A 19835-nucleotide genomic window follows, 5' to 3' on the forward strand; every position below is an offset into this window, starting at 1 on the left:
GTTTCTCCAAATTAAATTATTTAAATATCACTTAAGACTCAAATTGTAATAAAGAAGACTAATAATAATGAAGCCGTTAAGATAAACATTTTATGTCAAAGCTGCCAAATCCCAAACACAAGATATTCAAATCATACCCAAAAATGCAATTTACAAAATGCTGTCAGAACCATAATATGGTAAAAGGAAACAATTTGGCCAGCTAAATTTGCACTATTCTTTAGAGAGTAAATAATTATTAATAGAGAATTAGAGAAAAACCTTAAGGAGAATTACTGGAAATACTTTAGTTAATATTGTGCTCATTTCACTTTGTCAAACTGTCAGAAGAATAAGCAAATAGTATGTAAGAAACATACAATTTAAATTTCTTAATATTAGAGTATTAGTGAACAATGCTATTAGAATTTAATACTAGAATTGTCAGCTCTCATGCACGTCTACACGACATCAGACACAAGAGTAACTAGCAAATCTGTTGTATAGGATAGCTGAGCTACAGTGGAAGAAGAATACTTAAATAATAGACAACATACCTTCCTTAAATATTGGCCATGAAGCACCTACCACAAAAAACTGAAGCATGCTCTTCAATGAGCAGAAAACTCAGTTTTCTAATTTTGCTAAAGGACAAAGACATCCTAACATTACAAGGATAAGAAACAGTGAGACAAGCTGACCCAGCAAAAATACAACTTTTTCCTTCAGAGGCAAAGAATCTTTGAACTACAAATCAGTTGGCAATCTACCTGACACACAACAAACTAGATTTCAGGACCCAAGCTAAGCCAATTGAGTTCTATAACTATATACTCAATTGCAAATACAATTATTTTTCAGGAAATAATTAGAATAATTCAGTCATGATATGAAAGATGCTGGAGACAAAGATCTGAAAAAATAAAGATAAGAGAGATAGAAAAAAAGTTGTGCTATAATTTTAATACTACACAAATATAATGAAAAGCTTTATGACATTGTATAGATGTGATTTAGCATAGCAAGTGAAAGTGCTGAATTTTTTTCATGTTTAAAATAGAAATGAGTTTTTGATTCCATGTAAGCACTGTATTAATATTTATCCCATGCTCCTAAAACCAAATGCTGATATCTGATTTTGTCAAATCCAGTTTTCAGGTTATAAAATAAATCCATCAATCATTCAAAATGTTAAAAAGAACTTGCACGTACCATAGTACGGTAGAAACAATTCACATGAAACATTTTAATATTCAGCATACAGAACATATGTGCAAAGTTTACCGATATGAAAAAACAAGATTTGGCAAGGAAATCACTAAATCAACTCCTCCAACAAGGCACACTGTATTACAATTAGATCAAAAACATAATTTCTTGAAATACAGTCCCCCCTTCTACATTTATATAAAAGGATAATTATTAACAGTAGAAAACATTGAAGATGTTAAAAACGTATGCACATATTGATGCAACAGAAGCATTTGCTTTTTTATACCGTTTCCCCTAAAATAAGACATCCTAGTAATAAGCCCAATTGGGCTTTTGAGTACATGTGCTAAAATAAGCCCTCCCTGAAAATATTTAAATGCATGCGAAGCCGGTCCCTCCCATTTCCTCTGGTTAGGGTTAGGGAGACAAGAAATCAGGTAAGACTGCAAGAGGAGCGCCATCTTGCTCCAGTAATAAGATATCCCCAAAAATAAGGCCAAGCATTATTTCAGGGTTCAAAAAATGTAAGACAGGGTCTTAGTTTTGGGGAAACCTGATAGAAAGTAAATGAAGGGATTGAAAGAGAAAACTAAGGATATCATCATCGCTAGGTCGTTAGTTTGCAGCTTTGCTAATTTTCACTGCAATTTCTAGACAGATAACAGTACAAGAAATTCTTTCTCCAGCATCAAGAAAACCCTAAAAACCTAATTATTGTTAATTATTTCTGCTTCTTATGCTAATGATTAAATCTACCTCAACATATTACCAAGTAGTATAGTAAGGAAGTATGTTTAGCAACCATCACTTGGGATAAGGATGATTAGCTTTAGTAACAGTACAGAACACTGTATCTGCACTACAGGATTAATTTAAGTCTGCTTCATTTGTCTTGGGTTGCAAAGCTAGGCAGCCCCCACCCCCATGGGTCACAAGCAAGTGGGGGGAGGCACCACTTTTTGCAGAAAACTAACAGGCTTGGCAAAGCAAAGGAAGGCCCCCATCCAAATCAGCTCTGGGCTTGGCTGCCCCATTTGGCCCATGTGCAGAGGGAGCAAAAGTGCCGACAGCGCCCCCGACCCTCCCTGGGCTCGGCCCCCGGCGCAGCCCCAGCGCCAAGCGTTGCTTTTATTCCTTCCCCAATTTGGGGCGCTTGTGCTATTGCAAAGGCGAAGAGTCCGGGGCTGAGCCCTCCCGAGGGCCGCAGCCTTGCAGCGCCAGAAAGCAAAACCAGCAAGCGAGGGCAACGGGCCTTGGCAAGGACGAGGTCGCCCAGCGACACGCGAGCCGTTTCGCGGGGCAAAAGATGGGCGCGGAGGGGAGCGGCGTCTCCTCCCGGCCGGCAGCTGGGAAGCACCGCAGCCAAGGCCGTCTATTTATTTGGTCCGTTTAGGGCGCCGCCCGACCGCCACCAAAGACAACGGTCACCCAAAGGAAAAGCCCCGCGGGAAACCCGAGCGGAGCCCCCGGAGAAGCCTCTCAGGAAAGACACGCCGAGGCTCTCCCCGCCCGCCCCGCTCGCTTCCTCCCCCGCCGGGCACTCGGGGCACAGCCACCCGGCGCCCTCCCCCCTCCGCCCGCTGAGGGAGCCGCGGCGAGTCTCGCTCGCGCCCGCCAGCCCGCGGGGTCGTTCCCGCAGCCCTCACCTGCCCCGCCGAACTGGCTGCTCCCCAGCGTGGTGGGCCGGGCCTTCCCGCTGTTCACGGGGGGCGAGAACATCTGCAGGGGAGACAGAGAGAGAGAGACGCGGCTCCTCAGCGGGGGCGCGGCGGGTTGGGGGGGGCCGCCCCGCCGCCCGCGCAGGGCCTACCGCGCTGAAGTCCAGCAGGTCGCTCAGCTCCTTGTCGGTGCCGATGGCGGCCAGGCGCTGCTGCTGCGGGTTCATCTTGGCCTCCGCCGCCGCCGCCGCCACCTGCGGGACGGACAGCGGCCGTCAGCGGAGAGGCTGCCCTCGCCCCGCCGCCCGCTCCGAGGGCCCCCGCGGCCGCGACAGGCGGGCGACGTGGGCCGCCTTCTTCTGGCCTCCGCCCTCCCCCCTCCCTCTCTGGCGGAAAGCGCGGCCTCCGCCGGGCGAGCTCTGAGGCGCCGCAGCACCGCCACGTCGCGCCGCCTGCCCGGGATCCCTCCGCGCAGGGCGGGGCTTGGCCTTGCCCCGCCCCGCCCCTCGCCGGCCCGACACGGCGGCAGCAGCGCCGGACAAGGGCCCGAGGGCCGCTGTCCGGGCGGCGGCGGAGAAGCCGCGTCCGGAAGGCAAGCCCACCGGGACCGTGGTGGGCAAAGGGGGCGCCGTTCGGTCGGAGCCGAGGCCAGGTCTGCGTCCCGGGGAGGCTGCCGGGCGCCTTGGGAGGCCCGGGCTGGGGGGGGCGCAGCCGCCTCGAGGGTCCCAGCCTCCGCCATGCCCCTCCCCCCGCGCAGGCCACCCGGCGCCCCGCTCGCATTACGCTCTGATCCCTGCCCGGCACGGCGGCCCTCGGACGGGACCGACGTCTCCCCCGACGCGCCTGCGCCGCCCGCCCCGTAGAGGAGGGGCGCGTGTGGCTCCGCCCCCGGCGCTCATTGGGGCCGCGTCCCGCAGGCCAGGCGAGGGGGCGCTGCGCTGTTTCCACGGACGCCCCTTGGCCGCGCGCGGGAAACAAAGCCTCCGGACGCGTCGGGAGCCTCGCGGGTTTGGCGCGCGGGAAGCTGCCGGCTGCGTCACTCCTACCCGCCAGACCGGCCAGCGCCTCCGGGCGGGCGGGCGGGCGGGCGGGCGGGAAGGAAGACGGGACGGGCACATCGGTCCGGCGCCCCCACCGCCACCGCCGGCCACGTGGGGCGCCCGAGGGGAGGGGCCTCCGCGCGTCCCGACCCCCGCCGCGCGTGGCCCAGCCGCCGCCGCCCTCGCTCGCTCGCTCGCCCGGCCGGCCGACCCCGGCGTCCCCCGGGTAAGCCCTTCGCCGCGGCCCCGCGCAGTCCGGCAGGGGGAGGGCGCCCGGGCGGCCCCGCCATCTTGGATGGAGCGCGGCCTTCTTCCGCCCCGAGCGGGCCTGGCAGGCGGCGGGGGGAGGCCGGCGGGGTCTTCGTGGCCCGGGGAGTGGCGGAGGGTGAGCGCCTCTTTCCCCGCTAGGCCCGCTGCCGCCATGGACCGTCTCCCTCACCGCCAGGCCTGGGACGGGAGATCGGCGGCTTCGCGGGGCTCCCGGGTGACTGGGCGGGGAAAGCGAGGGTGGCTGGAGGGTCGTCGGGCAGCCCCCGCGGGGGTCGGGAGCTCCATCTCGCCCAGGCCGGAGTCTGGCTGGAAAGCCCCAGAGAGAGAGGGAAAGGCCCGGGAACCCAAGGCAACCAACCCTTGGGCGGGAGGGAAGTGGCTTGTCCGTGGAGGCCCCTCCGCGCGTGGCTCACCCAGGAGATGATGGGCTAAAGGAGCAGGAAAGGCCGAGGCCTAATCGGGAGCCCCCCCCCCCACCTGCTCCTCTTTCCCCGAAGGGCTTTCCTGGGAAACCGTTTTGCTCTGAAAATGGTCCGCGCTGCCTCTTCTAATTCGAAGCGCTGGGTCTCCGCCGCCTTTCTTGCTGGTGAGGGTTGTGTTATCCAAGGCCTTCTGTGAACGTCGAGGTTCCTGTGCCAGCCTGAAATAGTGAGGGAAATCTGGGCTGGGCCCAGTGAGAAGGGGCAGATGGGCCTGGACCAACCAGCTGCCTACTGCCTAAGCGTTGGGGTGGGATGGTTAGCTTGGCTTGGTGTGACCCATTAAAGTCACTGGCTTTCGTGATTCCAAACCTCTAAAACGGGCCATACAAATTGTTCCGTGGCCACACTAGATTAAAACGTGTCTGGTGCGTTGAAGTAGAGAAAACGGCCTTTGGGTTTCTTTTTGTGAAGACCCAGCTGTTGGCATAGACTGTAGGGTAGGATACCTGAGCCCTCTCTTGGCCTGCCTTGCAGCTGGGCAAACTGCAGCTTTAAGCAAGGAGTGCAACCATGTCAGAACCGCGACATCTTTCCAGAATAGAACAGCTGTACGCCCCTAACAGCGGTCTGTTCCACCTGCTGCTATTTTCACTCTCTAGTTCCACAATGGCAGAGCTTTTCATGGAATGCGAAGAAGAAGAGCTTGAACCCTGGCAACAGAAAGCAAATCCCATTGTTGTTGACGATGATGACGATGACGACGAGCCTATCTTTGTTGGGGAGTTCTTGAGCTCCAAACCAACCAATACCTGTAAGGGACTGTTTTGAAATGGGAAGGGGGGCACGCACAAGGGAAAGAAGAGCAAGCTTCAAAAGTTAGTCATTGCAGTTTGCCAAGGAGTTGCTAATAGGCTAGTCAAGTTTAACTTGCATGTCTGTTCAAAATGGGTTCACTCAAAAACCCTGTTGAACTGGTAGGAATCATAGCATAAATGTAGTTTAATTAAACTGGGATAATTGATTACAATGCTCTTGGATCCATTCTTGGAACAATTGCAACTTCTTTCAGGAATACTGCAGACACTTTAAGAATTAGTGCAACTTCACAGTGAGATGTTACTTTCCTTCTTTAGGTACATATTGATAAATTCCCTTGAGCATATTTTCTTTCTCCGTTATTTTCTGAAAGCAGTAATGATCATTTTTAACAGATATATTGAACAGAGTTAACCCGAATTCATCACGAATTGGAGTGCAGAATGGTGCCCCCAAAAGAGGTATGATGTTGTCCAGTGATGCCAAATGTTGAAGTCTCTGAACGCTTCTGAGTCTAACAGTGTCTAATCTTTTGTTTCCTGGTTCTCACGGCAGGTGCTGTGGCTGTTTCTCCGGGGTTTCACTCTTCGGGCAGACCTGCAACTAGTACCCTAGCTGTTCAGCCACAGCCACGAGTCAGCAGCATCTTGGGATCATCTCAGGTCTTGCAGAAGCCGCTTTCAGGATGTTCGTCACCGCAGGAAGGAGCTAAGTCTAGTACTGGGATCCCCCAGCCCGTCAATATATCTGCTCCTCCCCAGTCCTTGTCACGGAATCTCCATATTCCTGCGTCAGCCCAGCCTATGTCCAGGCCGGTGGCCACCGTAACAGCACAGCCTGTTGCACTGAACCGGGTAGGTTTGGAGTTGCCCCATGGTGCTAGCAGCAAGAGTCCCCTGATCTGTGAAGGCTGCTGCTGCTTGCCGTGTCCTGGAAATAATTGTGTTCTGAGCACAGGGGGCAGTTGACACGGGGCAGTAGCACTGAGGACTCTGGGCCAGTCCGAGCCCCTCTGTGGGGCTTTGGAAATGGGGAAGGGCCTGGCAGAAAGTGCATCTTGCCAGAATGGAACCCCTAAAAGGGTAAACTTGAAGTGTTTCTAGAGCAACAGAAAATTGCTGTAGAATCAAAAGAGTCCCGTGGCTGAGCTCTTGAACTCATCCTCCACAGGTGAACCCAGATAGAACTTCGGGCCTGACCTTTGGTGTAAGGCAGAATTCAGGAGGGTCACAATATCAGAGTGGATCACCCATGAACACGGCAGGTATGTTCAAGTCAAGTTTTTCATTTTGCTTGTGGTTTGATGCAAAAATGGGATTTTAAAAAAATGGGTGGCCAGGCTCGTAATATTTAGTCAGGGACTGAGGGGTCCTTGGTGCTTTCCGAGCTTGGTTGTTTTCTTGGAGATGTTTCATTACTCAACTAGATAGCCTGGAGTGGGGTTTGCTCATAGTCAGGGACCATCAAATATTGTGCGAACATCTGAGGAAAGCTGAGGGCTAATCTCAGAGGAATGCTCTTGATAGTAATGACTTTGAAATAAGGCACGGAGGGCCTTCCTAGCATGGCAGTCCTCCTGAACAAGGTAGGTATGGCTTCTGAGTAAAAATGACTTGGATTGCAGTGTGAGCTGTGTCTATGGATCAATTTTATGCCTTTAAGGTCACTTGGGGTAACCTGGCCTGGGGTTCGAGAGACTGAGGAGTAATTGGCTATGAAAAGCTACCTAAATTTAAATTTTAAAACATTTCTAGGGTTGTCCAAGCGTCCCTCCACTTCTGAAGCCAGTAATATCACTCCCAAAAAGGCCAAGGCTAACGAAACAGGCTCTGAGAGTGAGTCCCCTCTCCTGTCCTCTGTTAAACCTCCAGATGACCTGGTCCTGCTTGAGAAAGGTAAAGACTACCAAGAACACGCTGGGTGTCTTGTTTGGGGGGAATCTTGTCTGAAGGGGTTTGAAAGACCATTCTGAAATACTGAACAAGAAGGGTGGGGGGCATCAAAAATTGTCATCCCGGGGAATCCATGTAAGGACTTCATTCACCTCCAGTGAATGGTCATATGGATTAAAAAATGCTTTTGGATAATGAATTTAACATATCTGTCTCACATATTCAAACACACATTAAATAATAACACATACCATTCTTTTTTTCCACAGATGTTGCTTCAAGTAATATTAAGAATGGAGCCCCTTTTCCACAGGCATGCCCAAAATGTAATATTCATTTTAACCTTTTGGAGCCTTTAAAAAATCATATAAAGGTAAATATCTTCGGGATGGAAGTAAAATACAATTATAGATGTAACATTGAGTCACTTGGCTTTTTTAAACATAAAATCTGGGACTGTTTTATTCTGTTTTGTATTCTTAGTATAGATTTAACCCGTAGTGGGTTCCCCTTACCTTTGCTACTGGTTCAGAACTGTGAGCGCATTTGTGCTCACTTTGCTCGCAGACCTTCTGCGCATGCGCAGAGCGTCTGTGATGATGTCCAGGCAGATGGGCGGAGCCTCCTGACACCGCCACTACCGGTTCACCTGAACCTGTAGAAACTCACCACTGGATTGGACCTAGGTAAAGGCTGCATTTTCTTGTGGCTTTTAAAGGTTTGTCCCATTTGCCTTGCACAGATACCATTTAAAATAGCTTGTCCAGCTGCCACATCTTTGTTTGAGCTGAACCTGTGTTTCCATTCCAGTGAGAAAATGCCCACTAAATTCACTCTTTTACCAGTCGCAGCCCAGACTGCTGTAGCTGAAATAAAGCTCAGATGAGATTGAAGAGTGGAAAATTCTATGCAGCCCATGGGAGCTATTACTTCTGTGGGATTTTTCCTTTCTTGTGGAGATTTCTTTCTGACATTGTCTTATGTTTACTCCCTTAAGACTTACTGGTGGTCTTAATTTTCAGCCTGTTTTTCCTCCATCAGAAGCAATTTCATTTCATGGTGGTATATTAATTTGCTGTGAATTTGGGATTATCGGTACTTACAATAAATGCTGATGATATTTTTTAAATAGCCTTCTGAACTCAAGATACCTGATTTTGCTAAAAGCCTGCGAAGGCATCTTGATTAGCTTATTAGTGGTTTCCTAACAATTCAGCAAACACTTTTGTTCAAAATTTATGATAGTTGTTGGTCTTTTCAGTATTGCTGTCCTGATATGGTGCACACCTTTCCGGGAATGACCAAAATGGACTGCTCAGGTATATCACCTAAAATTGCTGAGTCAGAAAAAGGGAAATTGATCATGTTGGTGAATGACTTCTATTATGGCAAGCACGAGGGTAACCTCCAGCAGGTGCGCCAGGAGCAGAAGACCCACACCACTTTCAAGTGTGCCAGCTGCATGAAAGTCCTCAAAAGCAACATCAGGTATTTCTAGCCTGGAAGAGGCAGAGCTCCGACCTGGAGCTTAGGGGCAGCCGGAGTGGAGGGTTGCAGGCCTAAGCATTACCTTGCTTCATGTGTCATTCTTGTTTATTTTTAATTTTAGCAGAACTGATTTTGCATTCCTTCAAAGAGTTCTGCTCAATAAGCCCAAAAGAATCACAGCCAAGAATTGAGCAGATTTAAATATTTACAATTATGTTTGGAGAATCAAAAGGCACTGCCAATAGCCAGGTATCAAAAGAAAATGGAAGTTGAATCCTCCATAATTGGGTGCCCTTTGGCTGTCCAAGCTTGGGGACTCCTGACCTTTTTGGTTCATACCTGGAATCTTTTAAATCCCTCCAGTTTTCATCTACTTCAGATGGATGAGTGATTGTGCCAACATGCTTTAATGAACTATTTTTCTGGTCCTTTGGGTTCCACTCACCTGACAGAGTAATTAACCATTTACTTATGCAAAAGTTTTCCCTGGAGCCAGCAGCCAGGGGGGTATCTGTTGACACCATGTGCCAAACAGAAGGCTCTATCCCTCCTCAGTGCGTGGAATTAAAGGTTTCCCTTTAAAAGCAGGTGCTTAAACTGTGAACTGTTCCTCTCAGATTTATGAACCACATGAAGCATCATTTGGAGCTTGAGAAGCAGAACAGTGAGAGCTGGGAAAGCCACACCACCTGCCAGCACTGCTACCGTCAGTTTCCTACCCCCTTTCAGCTGCAGTGCCACATTGAAAGCACCCACACGCCTCACGAGTCCTCCAGTGAGTTCTTCTGGATGGGAAGGGTGGGGGGGATGCGAGACAATCCACAGACAAGGACCTTGGTAGACTTTGGGTTCTGGGGATGAACCGAATTCGGAACTTCTCAGCTATCTGCCCTTTGGTGGAGAAAGCAATAGTATCAACTTCACCCCAAGACTTAACTTTTAAAGTAAATACAGCTTCTGATGTGGATACGACAGTTCAACTAATTAAAATAATTAACCTGTCATATCTATGTCATGAATAATGTTCATTAGTTTGCTTTCACTTAGAAGCCAAATTACAGATGGTAATTTGACTTATGGCCACAATTGGGACCTGAATTTGGGCTTCCCAGGGCCTCCCACCTATTTGAGGCCACCCACCTCGCTTCTCCACTGCCTCCCGTCTCTGGGGCCGGCTGAAGGAATTCAGCTGCCCTCCATGCGTGGAAGGGAGCTCCTTCAGTGGGATACAGGAATGTAGCTGCAAACAGGTTGCCACGCATTCAAATTGCCCTCCTGTGGCAATAGGAGGACTACATGGGCTATAAGGCACCCTTTGAGAGTCCTAGCAGAATTACAGGTGCCAATATGATGTCACTCTCGTGTTCTGATTTTTTTAAAAAGTTCAGTTGCTGTTTATTTTCTTTTTTAGCTATTTGCAAAATCTGTGAACTCTCTTTTGAAACTGAGCAAGTTCTGTTGCAGCATATGAAAGACAATCACAAGCCTGGGGAAATGCCTTATGTCTGCCAGGTACTCCCAACCCCCTTTTTTTTCCTTGCACATATAGTTATATTTCCTTGTTCCTAAGAAGAGATGTCAGAAGTAAATATTCCTCCCTCTTTATATTGATGTTTAGGTTTGCAATTACAGATCATCAGCATTTTCAGATGTGGAAAAACACTTCAGATCCATTCATGAAAACACAAAGAACCTGCTTTGCCCATTTTGCCTTAAAGTTATTAAAATTGGGGCACCTTACATGCACCATTTTATGAGGCATCAGGTAACATTTGTAACCTTTAAGGAAGGTAAGCGGGGACCAAAGAAGAGTTAATCCCCACACCCACCCCATAGTTCTTCTTCCTCCCCACAGAAGGTGGTCACCATGCTGCTCTGCCCAAGCTGCCTCTTCTGTACAGAGCCTTGTGGCTGCTGGCCATCTTGCCTGAGACTCGCCCAAGAGACCTTTGGCCACGGCTAATGCCGGGCAAAGTGCCGACTGTGGCCAAAGCGGAGAAGGCACGGCTAAAGCAAAGAACAAGGGATGAGAGGCTGTTGGGCTTTCCAGCTTAGTGTTTTTGAGATGGAATGCTGAATGTCCTTAAATCCCCTTTGTAGGCATTGTTGCAAGCGGCCACAGTTTTTATACTTTCAGATCCTCTTGCAACGTTGTATTAGGTCACTTGTGAATTCAGTTCAGTGATCTGTTTTATTATTCTGGGATGAGCATCCAAATGCTTCAATCCCCTCCTTTTTTTTCCTTTTCCTAAAGAAAAAAGGAATACATCGCTGTACCAAATGTAGACTCCAGTTCTTGACCTGCAAAGAAAAACTGGACCACAAATCTCAGCATCATCGGACATTCAAAAAACCTGTGCAGTTGGAGGGCTTGCCTCCAGGAACCAAAGTAAGTGGCTTGGTGGGTACGATGTATGAATAGCTCAGGAAAGTCTTCCCTCAGCTTGTCCAGGAGGTGCAGTCTACAGCCAGGATGTCAGTGGGGCCTTGTCTGGCCGCTCCCCTGGGGGAATAGGACACTGGCTGCAGCCCGAGTGGCCCCTTTGGTACCCTCTGCTCTAAGGATTTGTTGCCTGCAGCGCTTCCAGAAGAATGTCTGCTGCTTTTCTTTGGGATGACGATGGTGGTGTCTCGTGGAAGAAATAGTTTCATTAAGTTGCTTTTCACTTGTCGATCATGAAATCAAAAATCTCTGGATTCTTTTGGCCATATCCATTCCCTTCTTTTTGGAGGCTTAGGCAGAACAGAGATGTTTTGAGATGGTGTTTTGCTCTGGATAGATGGAGATGTCACTTGTCATGACTGGGGCTGATGATTGGATTCTAGCTCCTTTTTGGTTTGACAGTGAGATCCAGTCTCGGAATGTGGCTGTTCTGTGGGTGTTCTGTGGGTGATACATGAGGATGCTGAGGCCCTAGAAAAAAAGCCTGTGGGGGAGAGAGAAAGAAACCGTTTACTTTGATTCTTGCTCGGCTGAAATTGCATGGGCTGGTTGGACGGAGAACCTTTGGCCACCCAGCTGCCCTGCAGCGTCCAGAGGACATCGCGGTCTTGTGCTGTGGCTACTTTTTACTTTGCATATTAAAAAAACAAGGATTGGCCAAATTCCTTTTGAAATCTGAGCAGGCAGATTAGCGCTGGCTTTTATGAGGCAGAAAAAACTGAAACAATCTCCCATTCTAGGTTACAATTAGAGCCTCATCTGGATCTCTTCAACCTGCCTCTGTGACAGCGTCTCCTGTGAGCACAAACACGTCCACCTTGCTGTTGTCTCCTGGAACTAAAACAGCAAACAGCAAAGCTCAGAACAAGCCAGCTGCCAGTTGCAAGGGAAAGGCCAAGCTGAAGCCGCTCAGTGTGCAGAAGAAGCTGCTCCTAGGGATGGACAGCAGTGGGGGAAGCAAGAACCACAGTAGTAGCTGCAGCAGCGGCAGTGGTAGCAGTGGTGGTGGCAGCAGCGGCAGCAAAAAAACAAATAAGGTTGCAAATACAGCGCTAAATAACCTAAGGTAACTCTTCTCAGGAGTTGCTAGACACTATTTAGAAGCCTTAAAGCACCTGGGGCTTCTGCAGGTCCATACAGCCACTGTATCTGGCTGCCCGGTTTAAGCTAAGCAGGTCTTACCTAGCAGACAATGGCTTGACCTGTGAATTAACTTACTCTTTGATAATTAATTGTGACGTCGGTTAATCTTAGGTGTCCCAATATTCAAAAATGCATCGAGTGTTACTCAGACATCCGGACTTTTGCAAGCCACTTCCCAGCGTATGTGCGCTGCAGTTTGTGCAGATATGGCACCAGTTGCAGTAAAGCTTATGTGAACCACATGATGAGGTAAGAAACCTTGAGCTCTAGTCCGGGTAAGAGAGATAGAAAGGCTTCAGATGACAAGGCAAGGCTCTGTGCTGCCTGACTTCACTGCTTAGCCTTTCAGCTAGCAGCTTCTGCCTGGATCGAGTTGGGTTGTTGTACAGAATCAGCTGCTGCTCACAATAAAATAAGATACCTTAATCCCTAAGTACGAATGTTGACAAAGTAAAACCCCTCGTTTCCCTGACCAATTCACTATATGGTTGCTTCTGGCTGAGTTGCACCATTTGCCCTGAAGCCGGTGGGAAAAAACAGCTGGGACTGTAGTAAGATGCCAGGGAGAGGGCTGCTAGAATCTCTTCTCAGGTGAACCTGGGTTTTTTTCCCCCCATGTTAATTGCGTTGGCACAAAATGTGGTTCTTTTTACAAGATGCATTACACAAACCACGTGACCGTAGTTTTTTTTAATGTAGTATATTTTATGGTAGAAACAAGTCATTTTTTCCAGGAATTCAATTTAAGGCACTCTGTTTCTTTGTAGCTTTCATAGTGCTCGTCAAACTAAAAGATTTTGGATTTATAAAACACAATCAGATGAACTGAGGTAACCATCTTCTAATTTTATTTTATTTAAGCTGTGCACTTCTGATAGTGTGCAGTGCCATTCTAGCTGCTTCCTGTACTTGCTGGCACTGCCTGAACAGTACAAGACTGTTGGGCCCCTTAGGGGCCCCAGTGGGGTTGCGGGGCAAGTAGGGGCCAACAGCTGCATAGACCTCGGTGGTAGGTATTTGGAGAGCTCAACTCCTTCCAATGGCTTTCTCCCCAGGGGCACCACTGTGGTTTGTCTTAACTGTGATTTCTTGATGGATGTTTCTGGCTTGGACAAGATGGCCACCCACCTTAATGAAAACCAGACTCATACTTGCCAAGTGATTGTAGAACATGGTAGGTGTTTCTGAGGCCTTGGCTTCAGTTGTTGCAATGAAACACTGGTGTTACCTTGAATATTGAATTCTCTTTTTCACTTCTAGTTCCCATGGATTGCTTCACTGCTGCTGATGTTTCTGGGTGAGTTTTTGAAATGTAATTGTTTGGTCTGCTGGATGGATGTGAAAGTTTTCCACTTCTTCTTTCTGTAGACAAAGGTTGTGGAAAAGCAAGTTTGGCTGTGCTCCTGATTAGATAGGCACATCTCTTTTTTTATGTTATGTTATGCTTGAAAATTACTGCAGAAAAATCTGTGCTGTGAGTGGCAGATGGAAGTCTTGCCTTTAGGGCCCAGAGCATTCCAGAATAGCCTCCTTGTTTGGGCAAGATACACTGATGGAGCTGAAGGCTCCCCCACTCCTTTTGGTTGACCTGATAAAACCTCAAAGGTATGGTGGCAAGGAGAGGAGGCAGCCATTCCTTTCCACTTCCCTCAACTCCTCTTGTTTCTTCGCAGGAGCTATAGACTAAGCAGATGAACAGCCTTTGCCTGACGTAGCAAAGAACCTGAGATTGGCAAAAGCAGCCACACAGGGCCCAACTGAGGCGCTCTAGGCTGTCCCTTTCCTTGTCTTTTTTTGCTTCTGTGTTTTGTGTGAGCAGATGTCCTTGCAACTCTGCTCCACTGCAGGAGAACCTGCCCCAGAGAGACACGGCGGAGGTGGTGAAGCCCCTCGCCTTAAAGGTGCAACTTTAGCAGGTCCTGCTTCTTGGGGAAAGGATGGACAGAGGAGCAGGTGTGGCTGGACATCTTTTCTGGCTTGAGCTTGAAATGGAATAGGACACTTTTTAAGTGGGTTTACCAGGAAAGTGCACCTTGCATTCTTCCCTTCAAAGTGCAGAGTAGAGAGTCATTGTAGAAAAAGGTTAAAAACAGTTGAGTTCCATTCCCAAAGCAGTGAGTTTTGTGCACACTATCTACTTAATGCACTGAGACAAATATCCCAGATATTCACATCCTCTCCCCATTTCCTCAGAGTAGATGGCAGCCACAAAGAGAAGAACCAGTGGGCTTTTTTTGGTAGAGAGCATCACAGCACTCTGGGTCACCTTGACCAAATCACTGGAAATAGACAAATAACAGACAGTTCTGTGACAGCTGTTTTGTGGGAAGTGAAAGAATCAAACAACTCTTCATGAAGCTCTTCAAAATTTAAAAGTACATGCTAATATGTTTTCACTGTAGTTTTAGACAGCATATTATCAACATTAAAGCTAACCAGTGTTGTTTTATCCTTTAGCCTAACAAAGGATGCATTATTGAACAATGAAATTGAAGAAAAACCAGAGGTAGTCCCTTTTTCTGTCTTAAACTTTTGTGTAGCCATATCTATTGAAAGTTTTTAGTAGATGTGTAATTTCAGCCATAATGGTGACTATTAAATAACCATGGGGCAATAATACACAGCTTTCAAATTGTGTCTTTCAAATTTTCAGAGGAGAGGCTTTAAAAATGGTAATCATATTCTTAATGAGGAATTTTTAAAAAGTAGCCGTTTCCTTCTCTGTGCCAATAGCACAATGTTCCATTACATCTTTTAATGTGGAGGAAGAAAAACCTCAGACCTGGCTGCAAATTGGCCCAGCCCTTGAAGGTTTCTGGAGTCCATTCATGTGTTGTAGAGAGGAGGGTGCAGAAGGGAGGGGGAAATTCCACCTCAGAAGGAAGCAGATAGAAAATAGTGCTGAATATAAAAATCTGGCCAGGAGCAGAATTTGGTACCACCTGTTGCCTAATCCGCTTGGGACTGCGTCCCATCCCCTGGCTGCACACCTTTTCTGTCTGTCCCAGTGCATGTTTGCTCTTTTCCATCCCTCACCTGTCTGGTCTACCTGCTTTTCTCTCCTCTTGAGCAGTCAGCCATCTGCCCTGGAGCAGTTTCTTCCAGTTGGCTTACTTTTATCTTGTGGCTGATGTGGGTGCCTCCACGCCTGCATGTTTTGTTTTGTTTTTGTGGTGTTTCTGTGGCAATACCAGTTGTTGGTCCCTCTGTCAGGGATCCAGCTTCTTTGGGTTGCATTCATTCATGGTGATATTAAATGTGAACTTGAGGGAAAATACGGTGATGCTATGTGATATTCTGCTCTTTTCTTTTTTAGAAGCATTTGGTGCCCACTGTGTATGAAGAGCAAGGAGAAGTATGCATTTCAGAAAGGTAAAAAGTCAAGTTAGATCTTTCACAAACTAAAGCATGAATAAATTTGTGCCTGTTTAAATTACATGCAGGGAGTGTGGTGAAGCATAGGGCCATTGGTTCTTTGGACTGGGAGGCAGCAAACTGCCTCTCTTATCTGGATCATGCAACAGGTGGCAATCCCAGGGAAACAGGTGGTTGCTTTAAAGGGTTGCAAGCAGTATTCTGCTCTTGGTCCCATGTGCTCCGGACCTGTGTAGGGATCCCCCTCCCCAGCAGAGTTGTCACCTGGTCCTTAAGCAGGAACTGCAGGCCCAAGAAGATCCCCAGATTGTGCCACAGCCCCATCCAGAGCAGAGCTGCCCTACTGAGAATCGAGAGAGGCCAGGTTTCCTGACTCCTCCTTGTTGAGATTGAGTCAGAACTGTCCAGCGCAGGAAATCAGGAGTCCAGGTGGTTCAAATGAATGTATAGGTTTATTGCAAACTTAAGCTCTCTACAAGAATCTGAACCACTAATGGCCAAAGCAAATTGGGGGAGATAAGAGCCAATGGAATTCAAGGTGGCGGGACTTAGATCTCTTGTGAGTGCAAAGGGTCTAACCGGCTAATGACCCTTGTTTGACCTCTCTCAGGCTCAGCCTGGTCACCTACATCTCCCAGCCTCCAGGCACTGAGCCAGCAGGGCAGGAGCATCACCTGCCTGGCCAGGGTGAGAATGTCAAAGAGAGGAAGAGCCCTCTGACACTATACTGTAGGCGTGGGGGCATAGGACCCCTCCCCACAAAATCCCCCAGGCTGAAGCAATTAGCATGTTTTATTACAGTCAAGTAATTAAAGTGCTTATATTGCTTTTCAGCCCGCAGATGAAAGGGTCTGTGAAAGAAACAAATGCAGATCTTCCTGGAAAGCAGAACATTGACACTGCTTTAGCTGCAGACAGTGAAGGAACTAAAAGGCCAGTTCCAGAAAATAGATTTAGTTCAGAGTTTGAAGCCTGCTCTAGGAGCCCTGCGAGACAGGCACTGGGGGGCCTTGAAAATCAGCAGGAGGAAAACGTGCCACTGGCCAGGTGTGAAGGAAAACCATCTCCTCTTGAAGAAGACGACCCAGTTTCTGTCCCAGAACCTGAAGCCTGCACAGGAGAAAGCAGCACTACCAGCCTTGGGAAGCAGATGGATGAATACCTTTCCGATGCACAAAAGGAAAGCCCTGCCACTTCAGAACTTCATAGCTGTTCCAAAGATAGTAGCATAAAGGGTTCTGCACATCCAGAAAACCCCAATCTTGTAACTGCTGAAAGTAAAGCCAGTTTGCCAGTCACAGAAGGTGCTTGCGCTTCCGAATTGATAGGCAGTCCAAGTAGAGTGGATCTTGCCAAAGACTGCTACCCCCCCAGTCAGAATGACCTTGGCCCTCTGGCTGCTGAGCATGACGGGAGCACCGCTGCTGCAGAAAGCTCCTCTGGGTCAGAACTCCCAGCCGGTTCAAGCGACTCCACAGTGCCAGAAGCAGCAAGGGATGCAGATGCTCTGAGAAACAAAAGTGATGTTGGACTTTTAGTTTGCAGGCGTGAAAGAACAGAAGACACCTTTGCTTTAGGGGAGTCAGCTCATTCAGATGGTTCTGCAGATCTTGCAGATGAAGGAGGTGAGGACAGAATCGAAGATGGGGACAAAGCCATGTCTCTAATTGCACAATGTGGAGAAAGTATCTCTGAATTGGTTGGAGATGAATCCTCCATTGCTGAGCTTTACACCTTTCCAAAAAACACTCCGACTGGAATGGCGAGGGATCCTCTTGGAAATCTGGCTGCAGATGAGCATGAAGGAAGTCCCTCTTTGTCAGCTGTGAAAAACGGTACTACTCCAGGGTTGCAAGAAAATTTGTTGGAGAGCTCTTGTGTAAAGGCAGTTTTTGACAAGCAAGGAGAAGCAGAACTAACCGAGCTTGGAAGCAATAAAAGCAGTGCTTGTTCAGAATGGACTGGCTCTGATGTCCAGACAAAGGTGGCCAGTTTAGAGGAAGTTCAGCTGGCAGATGTGAACATGGATTCTACTCCGCTGGCATCCAATGAGGAAGAGGTTAGCTTTGAACAGTTCTTGCGAAGAAGGGGAGAGCCTGACTCTGCCCATTCCGATGCGAGCGAGCAAGGCAGCATTCACCTGGAGCCGCTAACTCCCTCCGAGGTGCTCGAACACGAGGCCACAGAGATCTTGCAGCAGAAAGGAGGCGTCCCAGCCTCAGCCAAGAAAACCGGTCTCGGTTCTGAGCCAGCTGACCTTTCTTCTGGAGGCGGCAGCCCGATCCAAGAGGACTTATCCAGTAACCAGGAGGAAGCCAACAATGAAACCAGCTGAAGGAAGACTTTTCCTTGACAACACAGATTGTGAAAGATGAAACAAGCGAGGCAGGGCGTGCAGCTTGTCGTTTGCAAATTAGGTAGGCAGAAAGCGCAGAAGAAGACCGTGACTCTATAATATGTGAAGCTGGAGGAAAAGGTGTTACTGGATTCAAAGTAAGGGCTCTTACAGAAGCCACATTTTTTAAAAAAAGTGACTATGTACCAGAAGAACACTCAAAGGGAAACCCTGGGCTGGGGGTTGCATTCCCATCCCATCAATGGCAACAGTTTGGGTACCTCTGGATTAGTGTGATCTTACAACAAGAGGCTGAGTTCACCTTAAAACTTTCAGTGAAAGTGGATGGTTATAAATATACTTGTGAGTTTCTCTGTGTGCAAACAGAACAAAATTATACATACCATACCTGTTTGTAGGAAAGGTGGGCCCCCGCTCTTCCTTTGGGGCAGACACTCTTATTCTTTCTGTTAACGGCAGGCCCAGAAAATACAAAGTGGCTTGAAAGAAACACAAAGATGAAAAGATGTAATCTGTTACCAAAAGGAGGAAGAAGAAATTTGGAAGCATTTAAGTCAGGTATTGAAGGGGGATTTTGGAACTAAATTTATGTCAAGGAAATGGAAAGGGTGGGGTGGGGTGGCATGAAAATCCTTTTGATATACTGTAGCTAGTGAAGGAATGTATAACATGATTTAATAGGAGTTTGCATTTTCAATATTAACACCCTCAACTAAAATGCGGCTCTAAATCTTGTAGAAAGTGATTTTGAACTTGAAGTTTGTTTTTATGAACTTAAATGTTTTGAATTTCCGTTAAGACATCAATGTACATATTTTGGAGTAAATATTTGCAAGAAAATATGGGTTTTGTTCCTTGAAATATGTATCTTTTTGAAATTGGCTTTTGGAGTCCCGGGTTCTATGGTTATTCACCCTCGGCAGGCCTCCATACTTCCTCCCCAGAAGGAATGCATTTAGAACCTGCTTGAGCTGAGTACCATCGCCTTAGTTGCAGATGCACACAAGGCACCACACATTCTGAGGCAAGGCTGCACAGCTGCTTTCGTTCGCCTTCCAATGCTGGAGAGATTCAGGCACACCCAACTTTGAGTAAATATGAAGATGCAGATCTTGGGCTGGTCATCTGTGAAAAGAGAAAGATTGCTGGGAAGAGTCTGGTGTGTCTGAGGGGAAGCGTCGCACTTGAGAAAACTTTCCCGCAGCCTCCCTCTCTGTTGCCAAGTGTTTGTTTGTTCATTGGAAGGATGAATAAGGCTACCCAACTTACACATTCTTGACTGGCTACAAATTTAAAACCAATAGGATAAAGAAGCCCACCACACATAAACATGGACCTACATAGTAACTGCAGGCCACGGCCAGAGGGCTAGGTGGCTGAGGAGAGGGAAACCCGGGAAGGAGGACGGGCAATGGGGAGAGCAGCAGCTCCAGCCCGTGATACTGGATGGGCAGCACCCCCCGGGAAGCTGAAATCCACCCCGGCAGCACCCCCTCCCCCCCCCGTCGGTTGAGAGGTTGGGCTTCACAAGGAGGATTCGGCGGCCTGATCCTGGCCTTGTAGGCGCCGCCGCCCCCCCCTCCCCGAGTCCTGCCGCGGGAGCCTATTTCGGTCCACGCTTCTAACGGAGCCCGTTTGCCCCTGGCGCTCCGGGGCGGCCAAGCGCGTCTGCTCTCGCAGAACCTCGGGGGGCGCGCAGCTTTGCCGAGGCTGGACGGGCAGCCTTCCCGCCGCATCAGAT

General features: G+C 48.3%; 2 protein-coding genes across 10 annotated transcripts in view; one reads left to right on the forward strand and one right to left on the reverse strand.

Annotated features, from left to right (window-relative positions):
• TCF12 (transcription factor 12) overlaps positions 1-3176 on the reverse strand; it is a 59947-nt gene extending 56771 nt beyond the window's left edge. For 3 of the 4 annotated variants that reach the window (XM_070953295.1, XM_070953296.1, XM_070953294.1), the window contains exons 1-2: positions 3002-3176; positions 2838-2910 (exon numbers count right to left, since the gene is read on the reverse strand). In XM_070953295.1, the coding sequence (XP_070809396.1) occupies positions 2838-2910; positions 3002-3076 (148 nt within the window). In that variant the 5' untranslated portion in view covers positions 3077-3176. Of the gene's footprint in view, positions 1-2837; positions 2911-3001 lie in introns of those variants that run through there. The other variant, XM_070953298.1, reaches the window with a different exon arrangement.
• An 858-nt stretch (positions 3177-4034) lies between these two features.
• ZNF280D (zinc finger protein 280D) lies at positions 4035-18936 on the forward strand. 6 transcript variants are annotated; one of them, XM_070953289.1, is made up of 20 exons: positions 4035-4115; positions 5241-5392; positions 5793-5858; positions 5953-6251; positions 6568-6661; positions 7152-7292; positions 7559-7662; positions 8551-8777; positions 9395-9552; positions 10189-10289; positions 10396-10542; positions 11032-11166; positions 11961-12286; positions 12475-12612; positions 13131-13193; positions 13419-13537; positions 13624-13660; positions 14821-14869; positions 15680-15735; positions 16573-18936. In XM_070953289.1, exons 2-20 carry the CDS (start codon positions 5248-5250, stop codon positions 18071-18073), a joined length of 3906 nt encoding a protein of 1301 aa, XP_070809390.1. In that variant the 5' UTR covers positions 4035-4115; positions 5241-5247; the 3' UTR covers positions 18074-18936. The 6 variants fall into 6 exon arrangements, with proteins under 6 accessions (XP_070809390.1, XP_070809393.1, XP_070809389.1 ...); XM_070953292.1 differs by lacking the exon at positions 4035-4115 and adding an exon at positions 4157-4274; XM_070953288.1 differs by lacking the exon at positions 4035-4115 and adding an exon at positions 4496-4745.
• The last annotated feature ends 899 nt before the right edge of the window (positions 18937-19835 follow it).

The sequence above is a fragment of the Pituophis catenifer genome, unplaced genomic scaffold, assembly GCF_029215685.1.
Source record: "Pituophis catenifer annectens isolate HBS135680 unplaced genomic scaffold, rPitCat1.0.hap2 SCAF_14, whole genome shotgun sequence".
In the NCBI taxonomy this organism is placed as follows: Eukaryota; Metazoa; Chordata; class Lepidosauria; order Squamata; family Colubridae; genus Pituophis; species Pituophis catenifer.